Source organism: Maniola jurtina, chromosome 12, assembly GCF_905333055.1.
Source record: "Maniola jurtina chromosome 12, ilManJurt1.1, whole genome shotgun sequence".
Taxonomy (NCBI): Eukaryota; Metazoa; Arthropoda; class Insecta; order Lepidoptera; family Nymphalidae; genus Maniola; species Maniola jurtina.
Window position 1 is genome coordinate 6,593,023 of NC_060040.1, and position 15,547 is coordinate 6,608,569.

Consider the following 15,547-nt stretch of genomic DNA (forward strand, 5'->3'; position numbering starts at 1 on the left):
TTAGATAGTTAGGTGTGTATTGTATACTGCGTTGCATAAAAAGCTATGATAGCCTAGTGGTTAGGACGTCCGCCTTCTAATCGGAGGTCAGGGGTTCGATCCCGGGCACACACCTATAACTTTTCGGAGTTATGGACGTTTTACGTAAGTAATTAAATACCACTTGCGTGAAGGGAAACATCATGAGGACTGTTCTATTTAATGTTTTCAAAGGGATGTGATGTCTGCCAATCCGCACTTGGCAAGGCGTGGTAGTGGCCAAAACCTTCTCACTCGAGAGGAGAGAGAAAGAAGATAAAGAGAGAACAGCTGTGCTAGATGCTAGATAGATATTGTGGTGATACCTATTTTCGAGTTGGTACCTAGAACCTACCTAGGTATCTTTAAAAAAAAAGTGTTAGAAGAATCCCCCTTTCCCCTCCAACTACGCGTAAACCTTGTGTTAGGAATACTTAGGTACGACAATAGTGTACCGGATGGGATTTAAACTGCCGACCTTTCGGATTTTAGTCCACTTCTAACCATTGAGCTATTGAAGCTTATAGAGGGATAATTATGTTATACCTATGGGGTTTATTGCAAGTATTAGGTAATCTCCACTCTTCGGTAGATGCATAATAATATACTTACCTACCTGTTATGAGAAGTCATTTATCAAGTAGCTCATTATACATATTTTACTGGTTTTAATGCAAGTCAAGTTTTATAAATACCCATCTACTGGTAGGCTGCTGCGATTTTGTTCTATGTATAGTAGGCGCCTACCTACCTATACTTATTCGCCATTTAATATTTGCTATTACTTATCACATGAGTTGATATCCCTATGACTACTATGTTAATTTATTAAGTAGATACCTACCTAAATTCTACAATACAAAGTCAGTCAATAAAACTGGTCAAGAATGTGCTATGTGAAAATCCCCGAGTCTCATTAACAAATTATAATGTATTTAATGTATTATAAATTATAACAATTATACTTAATTATACTATTGTAATTTTTATCTTTTGTAGGTTCTTTTTGATGTGGTAAGTACAGTAGGTACTATTTATTATATTACATTCTGTGGTGGTACAGTGGGTACTTAATTAGTAAGTACGTATATTTCATTTATTTTCATTTAATGTACTATCTAAGTACCAACTTCCATGTGTCTATACTATGATAAAGAACTAGGGAAACAGTAAAAAACACAAATTATTTTGCACCAATATAATTTATTGCAAATATAAGATTTTATCTGATATTCGACAAAATTATCTTATAAACCCCTTTGCCTAATTGGTCACATTATTCACGACACAAATAAATTCCTATCCACAATTTTATATATCAAAAGTACAATGTGCATTAAAATTTGAAAACAATTGAAATTTTATAAATACTTACCTACATAGTTGAATTATCTACCTATTAAGTACGTAGTACTACTATTATCATATTCTGTGCTATTAGCCAAAATTAATTTTAACACACTTTTTGCCTTATTTAAATTAATACTAGTAAGGATCATAATATTTATGGCAAGCTTCTAGAGTGGACTGTAGGACATTTGTATAAAAATGCAGAAAAAAATTACTTATTCATTTTTCATTCATGCAAAATCAGACTCACGCGGATCTAGGATCAGTGAATTTCACAATATAATGCGTATTTTACAAAATCTTGATGATATTGAGATTTGAGAATTGTATGATGAATACACATATGTTTAAAAAAAAATTGTTGACAAAAAGTTTTTGATGTGGTAATACTTGACACATACAAGTATTTGGCATATAGGTATACTCTCTGTTTCCACGGTAGATTTCACTATAAATGAATAAAGAGAAATAATCTTACAAATTGCAATTGAAAAATAACTTTTCTATTTTCTCCAAGTATTGCATCTGATTTCACGCGAATAATGAGTTTATAAGTAAGTACAAAAAAAAAAATACGAATACATAATTCATTAATAACACCTATCTACTTTAATCTACTTAATCGCTAAAATTCCACTAAGTCTCACACACTCAAAAATCACATAATCAAACACATTTCGAACACAAAAACACAGAAGTAGGTATGTACAGTTAGCAACAGGTCGACATGGCAATTTTCTAGTGAGGTGACATCACATACCGGGTAATCAAAATCGATATTTTTTTTGGTAAGCAGCAAAATGAAAGTAAAATTACTACCAACTTTTTTTAAAGTAATATTTTATTCATCATGTGTGATGTGCATATAAAACTAATTTAAAGGATCTTCAAGTACCTATCTCAAAACATATTGTTAAAAGTTCTATTCCAACTAGACAATCGCTTCCCGAATAAAGAATTATATAAGAAAACTCATGAAATATCTATAAGTCAATTATACAAATACAACAAACTACAAAATACACAAAACTACAAGCAAGAATAAAATCGATAAACGCGGCTGATTAGGACTCCTGCAACACTAAAACTGTGGCCCCCTGCACGACTCACCTAATACCCCGATTGCCATGTTGACCTGTCGTCTGTTGCGAACTATACCTGTTTTATTTGACTTCGAGTCGTCAAACCTTAAAAACCATGCTGCAAATCGAGCGATTGATCTAAGTATATAAATATTACTAGTACAAGGAGATGGTAATCGTACGTGCAGAAAAATACCTAATAACACATTTAAATAAAAATTCGAATATGTAGTATGTACCCTTATTATACTGGACCTATCCTATAAACAAGTTCAAGACACATTGCCGCGGGCTTGAAATGTGTGTTCACGTCACTTTGCTCATCTTTCCTTGCGCTTGTAAAGGTACGCCTACACGGACAATTGACGACAAATTCCGATATTCCAGGCAATTTAGTCAATTATGACGTCACGGTCACATGAAGTAATTTGCGGTAATATCCAGCTAAAAAGCTATACTAAAAAATTTCAAAAATTTTATTCAAAATTATTGCTCCGAATTGCTCCAGATTGATCCATACGTAAATTGCCTTGAATTGCGAAATTTCAAGGGCCCGTGTAAGCGTACCTTAACGTAGTATATATGCCAGTTAACAAAAAATATTTTTTTACAGTGCCTGACTGAGGTAATATCAGAAAAATACTATTTAGCTTCGGGAAAAAAAAACAGATTTTTCTAATTTTTCAATTAGGCATCATACTAGGTTTCTTACTTTTTGGCCAAAATTTTAGCCTCTTGACTGTTTATTTTTATTTGAATCGAATTTGAAACCTGTTCACGTTACATCGTTAATTGACTTCATACAGCATGACGAATAAAAATCCAGTTCTGAAAATTTCGACGTCTACCTAGACATAGCTTTCATACAATATTAATAATTTTACAATCTAATCACTTACTTATCAGTTATTCAAACGTGCATTTTCTCATACATAAATTTCGCTTGCCAAATTTTGTGCGAGTCAATGAACACTATCAGTTAAAAAACCAGTGCTGATAAACAGTTAATACTTTTTTCGTAAAAAATTAACTAACAAGTAATCAAGAAAAAATAATCTAAAAATTTAAATTATTGACAAGATTATTTAAATAATACTTTTATGAGAAACTTATGTTAAAATAAAAATGCCCAGCTTACATGCTCTAATCACATAAAAATGTCGCAAACAATTATAATATTAATACTTAATTATAAGAAAATTTTATAAAACTTATTTGGATATGTAGTCACATATTATAAAATCATAAAAAGAGTCACTTAGAAATAAAATACGAAAAAGTTTAAACATATTGTAACTATTGTTTACATTATTCAATAATGTTAAAGTATAAATCGTCTAAATGAAAAATATATACCTACTCGCAATCTTGGATATGAGGATATTTTAATGGAACTTTTTCACGCCAATTAGCTCATCTTGAGTATTTATTTATTTATTTATCGAAGGCTCAAAGTAATGCATGTCAATAATATGTATTGACATGAAGGGCATAGCTAACACTGTTTACCTAAGTTTTCGCGAAAAGTATATATAAAAATATTTTTTAATGTTATAATTTCACTGATTTCAATCTAAGGTATAGCTGTATTGTATAATATAGTTGATCTTCCAATCGTTTTGTGTAATCACTACCTTACATAATATTGGCACCCATTTTATTACCAACTTTAAGGCCCAAGTCACATTGCGGCAGAGCAAGTGAAGCGAAGTCTTTTCTAAAATATAAGGCAATATAAAAAAATATACCCCACCTACATAATTTGTTACAAAAAAAATAAAAACCACGCGAATGTTCACACAAATTTTTTGTTTTGATAATTACATAGTGGAGACAGGTCGGTTTACTTTGCAACAATTTAGAACAGACGCGTCGCGTTTCTTCGCCTCCCCGCGATGTGCCTTGAGCATATATATGCTATAGTTACGGCCATACCTATTATTATTTGTTATTCAATATCAAGATGAATTTAGCTACCATACTCTACATTTAATACTATATTTAAGTCTAAATAAATTCATAAGAATATGCCTAGAGATTAATCGATCTTATACAAAAATATCTTATAAATTCAGGTTTTTGCGACTTCAACAAAATATTTAGTTACTGAACAAGTATTCAATATCACTGAAGTGAAAAATCTGGGGATTACGCAGTACGTCACAAATTATAGACTAGCAACATAAATGATAATACCAAAGTAGGTTTAGCTAAAAAATCGTCATGCACGTGAGGAATACACGTGCCTGCACAACAACAGTTTTTGTTTTTGCCGCCGAATAAGAACACGCAAATATGCATATTAGAGGTAATTATCCTATGTTTATGAATTATATAATTTTATCATGATTCATAAAAACTTTAAACGCGCACTAGGCACACTAGTGCGCGCAAAACAAGTAGGTATCTAGTCTAATCTGAACACGAGGCTGTCTGCGTAAAAAAACCGACTCGCACTTGACCGGACGTAGGGTTCCGTACCATTGTGCCTGATATGGCTAGCACTTTTATGTTGAACATGGAAAGTTAATGACGCCTATATTATGTAATTATAAACATAATAACATGTAATTGTAAATTATATAACCAAAAATTCAAGGTTTTCGGATTTTGAATTGTGCCTATAAGGTTGAAATCTATAGAGCTTACTTTGACTTTGCTTAGATTTATGTTTCAGTTAAAACGAGACAGATTTATGCCAGCGGTATAACGCTGTCTCGTTTTAACAGTGTTTTAAGTCTGAGCAAAGTCAAAAAGCGCTGTAGAGATCTCAGCCAAACACTCGTATAAGACCTACCTATCCGCCTTTCGGTCAACGGGAAGTACCCTAGAGCTTTTCTTGATAGACACGACGAACAGACGGACAGGCAGACAGACAGACCATAAAGTGATCCTATAAGGGTTCCTTTTTATTTTTGAGGTACGGAATCCTAAAACATATTTCAGCCAGACTTTTTTGTTTAACCCTTAGGCTATGACCTGCGTAACCGTTAAGTTGCAACTTCAGATTGGACTACGTGTTTTACGCACACTAATAAATTCAATTAAAAACAAAAAACGATTTTGTCATATCAATTTCAACAAGAACCGACCATTTTGTTTTAATGCTTTTTATACTTTTTTGGACCATGTAACGTTTAAAATTATATTATGTGAAAAGCGTGCGAAAAAAATCTATGAATGATATAATTTAAAAAATCGGTTGCTATGGTTCATACATCATTATAGTGTCTTTAATTTTACGAAAAAGTAAATAATATATCGGTCCAAATTATTCTAATCTACAACTATTCTCACACATTTTTCAAGTCTTTAAAAGGCTTGCAAACATTAATTTAATTCAAAAAATTCAAACGTCTTATCTAATCCTTTTGGTAAACTAGTTCCAAATAAGCTACCTATCCATAAATTGATATTAGAGATCACAATCGTAAAGTTTGCACATGCAAAATGCTGTTTATTCGGTTGTACAAAAATCGATAACCATGGAGACGAGATAATAGGTAAGAAAGCGCACATCATTGATCGCAGATAATTGACATAGGGCACGTTAAGAGGGGTCTCTCCGTCACTCGCTTCATACAAACTTAGTTCCAATTTCATTTGAATATTAAGCATTAATACAACCAAAGTCCATGAAATTTTGCAGACATATCCTAGAAACTAATATCTATGTCTGTGGTTTTCCAGATTTCTGTTAATATTTTCGGTTTCAAAGTTACGCGGTCTTAAAAATGCACATACAAATCTTTGAGCCCCTGTAATTTTAAAACTACATATTTTTAGAAAAATGTAAAACACCACAGACACAGATATTAGTTTATAAAATGTCTGCAAAATTTCATGGACTTTGGTTGCTCAATATTCAAATGAAATTGGAACTACGATTGTATGGAGCAAGTGACGGAGAGAGCCCTGTTAAGGTTGCAAAAAAATTATCGGTTTTAACTGTCTCACATGACGTGTCTTTTGAGTTTTGGTGTTCCTTTCTATTTGCATTATGGCGGATTTTCATAACGGCTTTTAGGGCTGCAGACCAGAGCTTCATGGCTATACAAGGCCCCCAGGCCGACTGACAAAATGGGCAATATTGTGAATTAAAAAAAATGCTGTTTTTGGTTGTATTTTCTCGATTTATGCTCTTCTCTTTTTCAATACTATAGGTATTACAGTAATGTAGGTAGGTACCTACTACTATAATATAGGTGTACTCTCCGCCATTTATTTTCGGTGTATTTTCTCACAAACGCAGTCATTCACAGTTGAATGGGCTTCATGCATCTTTTCGGCGTGTCGTGTACTGTAACGGTATCGAAAAGTTTTTTGACAAAATAGCAATTAGTTGATTAATTAGCCCAGGGTCCCAAAAACTCACGTACTCTAACACCGTAACTCGGCATATTATATTGGACAGATTTTTGTTATATTCTTGATCTGGAATGCTCACTGGACTGTTAACTGTTTTCTGACATCCAATTTTTTATTTGTTATTACTAACAAATAAAATATCTCATTATTTTTGTCTCAGCGCATATGCGAAGACCCGTGCCTTCGCTTGTGCGTAAAAGCTAGCAATCTTAAAAGCGTTTTGTAGTAAGAAATATAAATGCACCTTTATATTTTTAGGGAATGGTAACACTCATCCATCACAAACACAATGCGTCGTTTTTACTTGTATACAAATGCAAGAGAGAGCGCTGTATTAGCTCGACTCAATGAACAAGGTAGAATAAGCATCTATAATTTATTGTGTTGCTAAACTTTAAAATCTGAATAAAATGGCTGTAACACATAGACGGACTGCACGAAACTAAAAAGGAGCCTTGTTTTACTTGAAACACCAAAAAGATAGCACTGCTTCTTCACACCACTGAAATTAGACAACCAAATAAGCAGCATGATCAAATATATGTAAACTTTAACACACACAAACGACATAAAGCATTATTCTCTACAGAGAATGTTAGAAGGATTTAGTCCAGTCTATTAAATGTAAATAATTCATGTCAATTTAATACTAACTCATCTTAAAGAATTAGAAATTAAAATTGACAGGTCACAGTGAGTTAACTAAATACACAGTCTAGTAGTTAGAAGATATTGTGGCTAATTCTAGTGTTTGTCTTGTCCTTTTCCGCAAGGTGCATTATGAAAGGAATAGTGCTGCAATATAGACATGTCATTTTAGTTTAGTTTATAAATCGTGTAAAATAGAATTAGCCAAATTATATGGGCAACCCAACTGCCTATCACTGTTAAGCTCGCTCTACACTCGTACAAGCAATCTCTGCGCGTATTCGGGCGAATAAATATGTCCCTCTAAAGTCTACATTCGCATAGTTTTAAAACTTTTCACAGTCATTTTGTCGCAGACTAAAATAAACTAATCTAAAACTGGGATCGGACACGAAACGTCGCAAAGGCGGAAAAACTGAACTTATTACACATACTAAAGTATGTTTTCGCAGCACGAGTGAAGAGCGAGCATTATACAAAGCTGCTTTAAATATATTACGTTGTTTCCTGTTCAACCAACGCAGCCTGTGACAAAGAGATTTGTTGCGACATTGGTAACGGTGAAACAAGCATCATCTTTATACAGGGTGCTAGTAAGTATATCAACACCGCCGCGGCGATTATGGATATGGCACAGAGTGTCCACTGGGCGGCTTTTATGGACACCGCCACGTCAGGCACGGGTTTGGTCAGTTGGCAAAGGGATAAGAGGGAAGTGGAAACGTTGTATGGACCGGTGACTTTCGCGTTGGGACCGCAGTCGGATGGATACCAGCCTATCCAACCGGCGGATCTATTGAACAGTACCTTTAAATAGAAACAAGATATTTTAATAGACATCAATCAGTCTAAGGGCACACCTCCACTGTGAATATTCACCGCGCGATTTTCCCGCAAAATTCATATACATATGACAATTGTATGAAGCCGCACGTACTTGCAAAAAGAATATACGCGAAACTTTTCATACAATTACCTTGTCACAGCATTCTACGGAAAAAAATCGCAGTTCGGGGTTGGGGCTTACTCCATTATTTTGTTACATAGTTTTGAATAGCTAACTAACAACATTTAGTTTTGACGACGGCGCAGTAGGTAGTGACCACTTGGGTCTTATAAGTGGGAGGTTCCAGGTTCGAATTCCGGCAGAGGTAATTTTATTTTGTTTTTATTATCGCTGGTCTATTCTGGTTGGAGGCTTTGGCTAGGATCGTGGTAAATTACGATCCTACCAAGTGATTATTCTACTTTATTTTAATTTGAGAAATTATACAGAAAGTAATCATTTGTAACTTAATTTTATTGGTACGTTCAAGTGGTAGTTACCTGCAATCCTTCCATAGCGGTGTATCCCAGTACAGTCTCTTTGCCTCCCGCTTCCAAACCCAGCTTGTAGCAAAACTCTGAAACGCTCCCACCTTCCCCACTGTTGTTTCTTGCTGTTACCACTCGCATAAAGTTCTGGAAGAATATTTAAAAGAAATGAGTAAATACTGCAAACTATAATAGTTTTAAAATAAACATATCGATTATAGTGTGTTATATGTAACTGCATGGTATTAAAAGTTTAATAAACTATTGGGAGTTATTTTTTTAAGGATATACATTCAGTTCTTGGTGTCAAAAATTATCAAAAAATATTATAAACGTAAAGGTATAGTTAAAGACATGGAGAGTGACATAGGCTACTTATAATCCCCAGAAAATCTAAGGATTCCCAAGGAATTTTTTCGCTATTTTTACGGGATCATCAGCTAGTTAAACAATTAATATAAAAATCACTTCAAATTTGAAGGAAATAAGGAACAACTATATAATAGAGTGCACAAAACATAAGTAGTGCTTACCTGTGGCGGTATCTCAAGGGTAAAGTATTGATTATCTGCATCAGCACTCAGGAGGTCAACCGCTATTGGTGGCAGTGACCATTCCTGGGGCTCCGGCCAGCAGGCGGCCTAAAAATTTATTATAGCTTTTAGTTTCTCTGTTTGTTATCTATGAGTTCGGGCATTGTTCATCAGATTGAGTTGGAACTTTGTGTAGTTGTTGTTGGGACTTGCGTGAAGGTTTCTGACAATTGGTGGGTAGGGCAATTAACCAACAAGAGGTGACCACAAGTCGAATTGCGACGTCGAGTATAAGCTAGTTAGTCTATCTATCTAAGGCGATGCAGTTAGTAACAAAAAAATTAAAATATTATTACCTCACCATGATACCAGAATTCATCTAAAATCAACATGTTTGATGTTTGGGCAGCATTTCTAAGTTCATTAACAACCTGAAAATAAAAATTCTTTTTTATAGTATACCTGCCTTACTTTGACAAACCCTTTATTTTACACACTACTTTTGAATAGAAAAGGTATTTTTATTCTCTATTACTTTAAAATAGTAAGTTTAAAACTATTTAAAAAAAATCGCAATTCAACATTTTCTAGTTACGCTCTAATAAAAGTACACATAGTGAATATTAGTATAATACTAGATGATGCCCGCTACTTCATGTGGAAAAGGTTTTCGAATTTCAAACTCTTGAATTTTTCAGGATAAAAAGTATATCATGCTCTTCCCTGGGATACAACCTTTACCAAATTTCATCGAAATCAATGAACATATGGGCCGTGAAAACGTAACAGACAGACAGACATACAATCGCATTTATAATATTAGGATGGATATAGAGTATGGATGACCAGCTAAAACTCACTCATTTGACAGTATATGCCTGGCTAGTTGTCTAGGGTTCTTACTCTCACTCACGAGTTTAAAGAATAAAATTGTTTTACTATGTTTTCAAAGTAATTAAAATACATACCTCTCTGAACAAGATATCAGGTAACCTTATATTTGTGGTCCCACTGTCAACAATGCTCTTTTCTTCATTAAGCTTCACGCAATTTTCTTGATTCACATCGAGATTATCACCAATATCCTTTGTAACATTATGCTCAATATTTATTGATGTATTTTTTTTGGAAATCACTCTGATCGATAGAACACCGACTTCATACCACCGTTTACGAAGAATTGGGGTACGGAATGCAACATTATCGTTTGTTGATACTGTATCATCATCTGAAACACAAATGTATTATTTACTAGATGGTGCCCACAACTCCACCCCTGTGTATTTAGATTTTTAAAAATTAAGGAACACTAGATTTTACAGGATAAAAAGTAATCCACTTCCATGAAGGTATCTCTGTACCAAATTTAGTCAAAATCAGTTAAACGGATGGGCCATGAAAAGATAGCTGATAATATATAGGCACAAATTAAAATTAAATAAGTATTGAAGGAAAGTACAAGGTTATTTTAAGCAGTAACCAAGTTATGGTCAAAGCACATTGTGGGAGATCAGAAGAGAAGCAACTAACATACACATTTCTTTTCTAAAACAATCTATAGTAAACTGAACTTTCTCTAGCGAAACGCGAATGAATGTTAGTGATTTAAAAAAAGTTTCGCCTCATTCTACGACTTGTAAGTGCATTTGCGTGATTATTGTTTCCATTTCATAGTCAGCTGATATTTTTCACAATGCATTTTGATGTTTCTCAGTTTTTCTACAGCAGATTTATACTGATAATTCGGCAATAAATTACAAGAGTATTATATCTGATCAAATTTTCCCCATTAAACTAGAAATTAAAGATATTTTACCAAGCATCTCAAATTTTCCATAATGTGTTGCATTTGTAGAGCTCTTGACTCCACATAATTTGAGTTGGAAGGACATGGCTTTGTTTAGAGCCTTCTCCACAGAGTCAAGCCAAGAGCCTACTACCACATTTTCACCCCATGCTCCAACAGGCAAGTACGCTAAGCCCAGGAGTCCCTGAAATATACCAAGAAAAGAAAACCTTTAATACCATTGTTTTAATGATGCATGTAGTAAATATCTTTGAATCTTTTGGAAATACTTCTTTAGGCGTGATTTGAATGCATAGTTCGCGATAGGTTGACCTAACCCAGCTAACCCGCTGTGGGATAGCGCGGGTGACGTGCGGGTGTGCAGCGTGTCGTACCCGGATTGCCAGCTCAACCTATCGCGTACTATAACGCAGATAGAAGGTTTTCACAGATCTTATTATTATTATTAATATTCTATTGTTTCAGGGACCATGAAAAATATTTTATTTTAAAAACCAACATAAAAAGTACCCTATATCTCCAGCTTGCATAGCCATTTCTAAACAACAATGTAACAGCAATTTGATTTTTCGATGCCATGAAAGAGTAACATTTTATTATACACACACTATTACATCAAAGAGTTACTTATGTACTGTGACTTATGTATTATAAGCCAAACCTTAATTGTATTTTTTAAAATAAAACTTTGCATACCTGCCAACCTGAGCCATTCATGAAAAACTTATGACTCTTTGTTATAAGTGCAATGTCACATCTTACTTCAGGAACTGTTGCCAAAGAAGGAAACTTCACAAAATCTGATACCAAATGTCCAACCCAGGTTCCTTGGGAATATTTTGCCTGCACCTAAAATTTGCATCTTTTTAAATCTGTTAAAAAGCCTCAGGACCATGCATATCTTTTGCCTATGAAAAGGATTTTGCATAGTGTCATATCTACAGTAACTTCACAAAATTAACACAAAAATGTTAAGCACTCAGTTATGATTTTATTTCCATCATAATTCAATTTATGATTATTATCAGTCAATTATGAAATAAGTTTTTTATGGCACTTTTTAACTTTATGCTGCATTTTTGTAAAGTTGCAGATTTGTAGATCCAACATTGTCAATTGGGGATGGTGATTCTTCTCTTGAGATCTTTAATATTTTATTAAGTATGCACAGTCTCTATCTTTAACTATAAAAGGTGCACATGCAATTTTAAATAGTTTATAATTTTATAATAGCAATATTATTAAATTTTCTCAGACAAATCACTCAAAATGTTTATTTTCTTTCGAGAATATGAAATTGCAATAATGCCCTCCCAGAATTTTAGCCATATATATTTACATCTGCGTTAGAGATATTATAGTGCACCAGTGAGTATGCAAATAGTGGTAACTAGAGTGCATCTATTTCCTCACCTTCATAGCCCAATGGGACAGTAATCTGACATGTGCAGAGAGAGATCAAATGCAGGACTGAAGGCTCAAAATTGATACTTTATTATAGTCTTATTAATTTAATAACACAAACCTCTTTTTCGCTGTTGTAAATACTTGTAGAGTTTTCAGAACGGAAGTATTTATTGCTATCTTTCCTTGCATAAGACGCAATTGCCAATGTTGTGCTTCCAGTATCCACTAATACGCTTAGCTGCAAAATAGGATAGTTGTAATATAAAGTACATATATATATATATATATATATATATATATATATGTATATATATATATATATATATATAAAGTACATATATATTAAATATTAATATTTTGCTTGATAGTCAGTCACATAATATGATAATGATGATTGAACTTAGAGAATTTATTATTTACTAACACACTACTACTAAAAAGGGTATTATTTTATTTCAGGAGTTTGAAGCTTATTTATATATATAATTTTATGAAGATTATTTTCTTTTACAAGTTTTGTAAAAGAAAAAAAGGAAGGTACTTAATTACTAAAGTCCAAAATATTGCTAACTAAGCACAGGTTACTGACCGATTATTACCTAGGTACTTATTGAAATTAAAAAGTAGGTACCTTTTGTTGTGGGTGACCAACGTCAATTTCTAGGGCATAAGCCTGTCCTGCTTCTCCATATAGGTTAAATTCTTCACAAGATGTGGTCGATAAAATAACAAGCAGAAAAAAATAACCCAAACTCGTTACAAGCATTATGGCTCTGAGAACATGCCTATATATTGAGATAACGTTAATGTGATTGGTACAAGTAAATAAATTTAAGTGTATAATTGTTACATTGAATCGGAATGCCTAATATTACATAAAACTTTTCATTTTAATGATTTTTGTGGCTTCTTTTGACTGCAAATCTTGTTGCAAAATGTAAATTAACTCAAGTTTTTGTAATTGACACTTAATGACATTTGACAAATAACAATTGATAAAATGACATTGACACTTCATTCACAGACAGCTGTTGACCGCTATTTATGCTATTATGGGCTTAGGCCATTTTGGCCTTAGCGTACAGTAGAAACGGGTAACATTAATATAGTGGCGGGATTCCATTAAAATGATGATTGAAATGATGACTTAAACAGTAAGAGCGCTATAATAACTTCATTTTGCGGATAGGGTATAACTATGTTCTTTTCTGTAGCCTTCGTAAAATTTTCCCTAGATCTTATTTTTATCGAACAAAGAACAAATAAAGCGTCTATTTCTATCTAAAAATTAATTGCTCCCAAAAAAGCTCAAGAAGTGGTAAATATCAAAATTGGTTTAAAAAAACTAAATTATAAAGGAATAAAACTAACCTAAATTATAGTATTTTTTTTAATGCATATTTTTTTATCTAATTATAAATAGGAAAAATTATAACATCATTATAACACACCATCGAGATAGTAAAAAAACCTCACACACTTTAAAATTAAATTGTACATTGATAAAATAGGTATATCTAATGTTCTTATTGAATGCATAAACTGTCTTCATTTTACGTTTTTATCGTATTTTAAAATTAGTTTTTGCAAGTTATTAATTTTTTTTTGTGCCATTATTTCTATTGAGCCGTTGACACTTTTACAATGTTACCCGTAATGACTGTATGTAAGGCACGACTATGATTAAGGCAGGACTATGGTTTTGCCTTGTTGTTTTGATGGTTTTGGCGCGTATTTAAATTTTCTTTAATGTCAATGTCAATTTAGTTTGTTGTTGTTTGAATTGAACTTCTTATAATACTTAGAAATTTCTTTTTTAACTAGGTAATAATGAGTCTTTGGGTTGATAAACATCGGCCAAGAGATTTAATGAAGTTAGATTATCACAAAGACCAAGCCATAAGGCTAAAAAGTCTCGTGCAGCAAAGTGATTTTCCTCACCTCCTTATTTACGGTCCTTCGGGCGCTGGTAAGAAAACACGAATCATGTGTTTGCTTAGAGAACTTTATGGCTCCGGTGCGGAACGTTTGAGACAAGAAACAATGCATTTTACTACACCCTCCAATAAGAAAATAGAAATCATGACCGTAAGTAGCAACTATCACATTGAGGTTAATCCAACCGATGTCGGCATACACGACCGTGTTGTTATTATGGATCTAGTAAAGAATGTGGCTCAGACACATCAAATCGACTCTTCTGGTCAACGTGAATTTAAAGTTGTTATACTGAACGAGGTTGACGACTTGACAAAGGACGCGCAGCATGCTTTGCGTCGTACTATGGAGAAATATGTGACCACATGTCGTTTGATTCTTATAGCCAACTCTATATCTCGCGTCATTCCTGCGATTAGGTCCCGTTGCTTAACAATAAGAGTCCCAGCGCCTACGGAAGCTGAAATCACCAATGTGTTACACACTGTGTGTAAGAAAGAAGGTTTAAATTTGCCCACAGAACTAGGTATGCGTATTGCAAAATGCGCTGACAGAAATTTACGTCGCGCCTTATTGATGTGTGAGGCGTGTAAGGCACAGCAATATCCTTTCACACCTGATCAGAAGATCCCAGAGCCTGATTGGCAAACTTTTATAAGGAGTACAGCAGCATTAATCTTATCAGAACAGTCTCCTAAAAAACTTGGTGAAGTGCGTCAAAAGCTGTATGAATTAATAATACATGGAGTTCCACCCGATATGATTTTTGCTGGACTATTAAAGGAACTAGTGCAGAATTGTGATATGATGATGAAATGTGAAGTGGCTAGCTATGCAGCACAGTATGAACACAGAATGAGACTCGGAAACAAACCCATATTTCATATTGAAGCTTTTGTTGCAAAATTCATGGCTATATATAAAAAGTTTGTTGAAGAATCACTAATGTGATAAATTTCCATTTCAATAATTGAATTTTCAAGGACAATTTGTTATTAGCAGTGATATTAATTAAATTTATTTTTGTGCAAATGGTTTTTGTTCTTGACAATAGGTTCATTTTTTTAAATATAATCAATAAA

At 33.4% G+C, this 15,547-nt stretch overlaps 2 protein-coding genes across 2 annotated transcripts; one reads left to right on the forward strand and one right to left on the reverse strand.

Moving 5' to 3' along the window:
* Positions 1–6,287: 6,287 nt before the first annotated feature.
* On the reverse strand, positions 6,288–13,479 carry LOC123870408 (beta-secretase 1-like). The gene is made up of 9 exons (XM_045913697.1): positions 13,159–13,479; positions 12,646–12,765; positions 11,817–11,969; positions 11,130–11,304; positions 10,282–10,541; positions 9,670–9,744; positions 9,314–9,421; positions 8,793–8,927; positions 6,288–8,273 (listed from the first exon to the last, which is right to left on the reverse strand). Exons 1-9 carry the CDS (start codon positions 13,291–13,293, stop codon positions 7,962–7,964), a joined length of 1,473 nt encoding a protein of 490 aa, XP_045769653.1. The 5' UTR covers positions 13,294–13,479; the 3' UTR covers positions 6,288–7,961.
* Positions 13,480–14,284: 805 nt separating this feature from the next.
* On the forward strand, positions 14,285–15,545 carry LOC123870414 (replication factor C subunit 3). The gene has a single exon (XM_045913707.1). It carries the CDS (start codon positions 14,358–14,360, stop codon positions 15,414–15,416), a length of 1,059 nt encoding a protein of 352 aa, XP_045769663.1. The 5' UTR covers positions 14,285–14,357; the 3' UTR covers positions 15,417–15,545.
* The last annotated feature ends 2 nt before the right edge of the window (positions 15,546–15,547 follow it).

Coding starts and splice junctions, on each gene's coding strand:
- LOC123870408 (XM_045913697.1), bottom strand. CDS start 13,293: ATGCTTGTAACGAGTTTGGGTTATTTTTTTCTGCTTGTTATTTTATCG. Junction 9,422..9,669: donor AATTCTGGTATCATGGTGAG/GTAATAATATTT, acceptor ATAAATTTTTAG/GCCGCCTGCTGGCCGGAGCC. Junction 8,274..8,792: donor CCGCTATGGAAGGATTGCAG/GTAACTACCACT, acceptor TTCTATTTAAAG/GTACTGTTCAATAGATCCGC.
- LOC123870414 (XM_045913707.1), top strand. CDS start 14,358: ATGAGTCTTTGGGTTGATAAACATCGGCCAAGAGATTTAATGAAGTTA.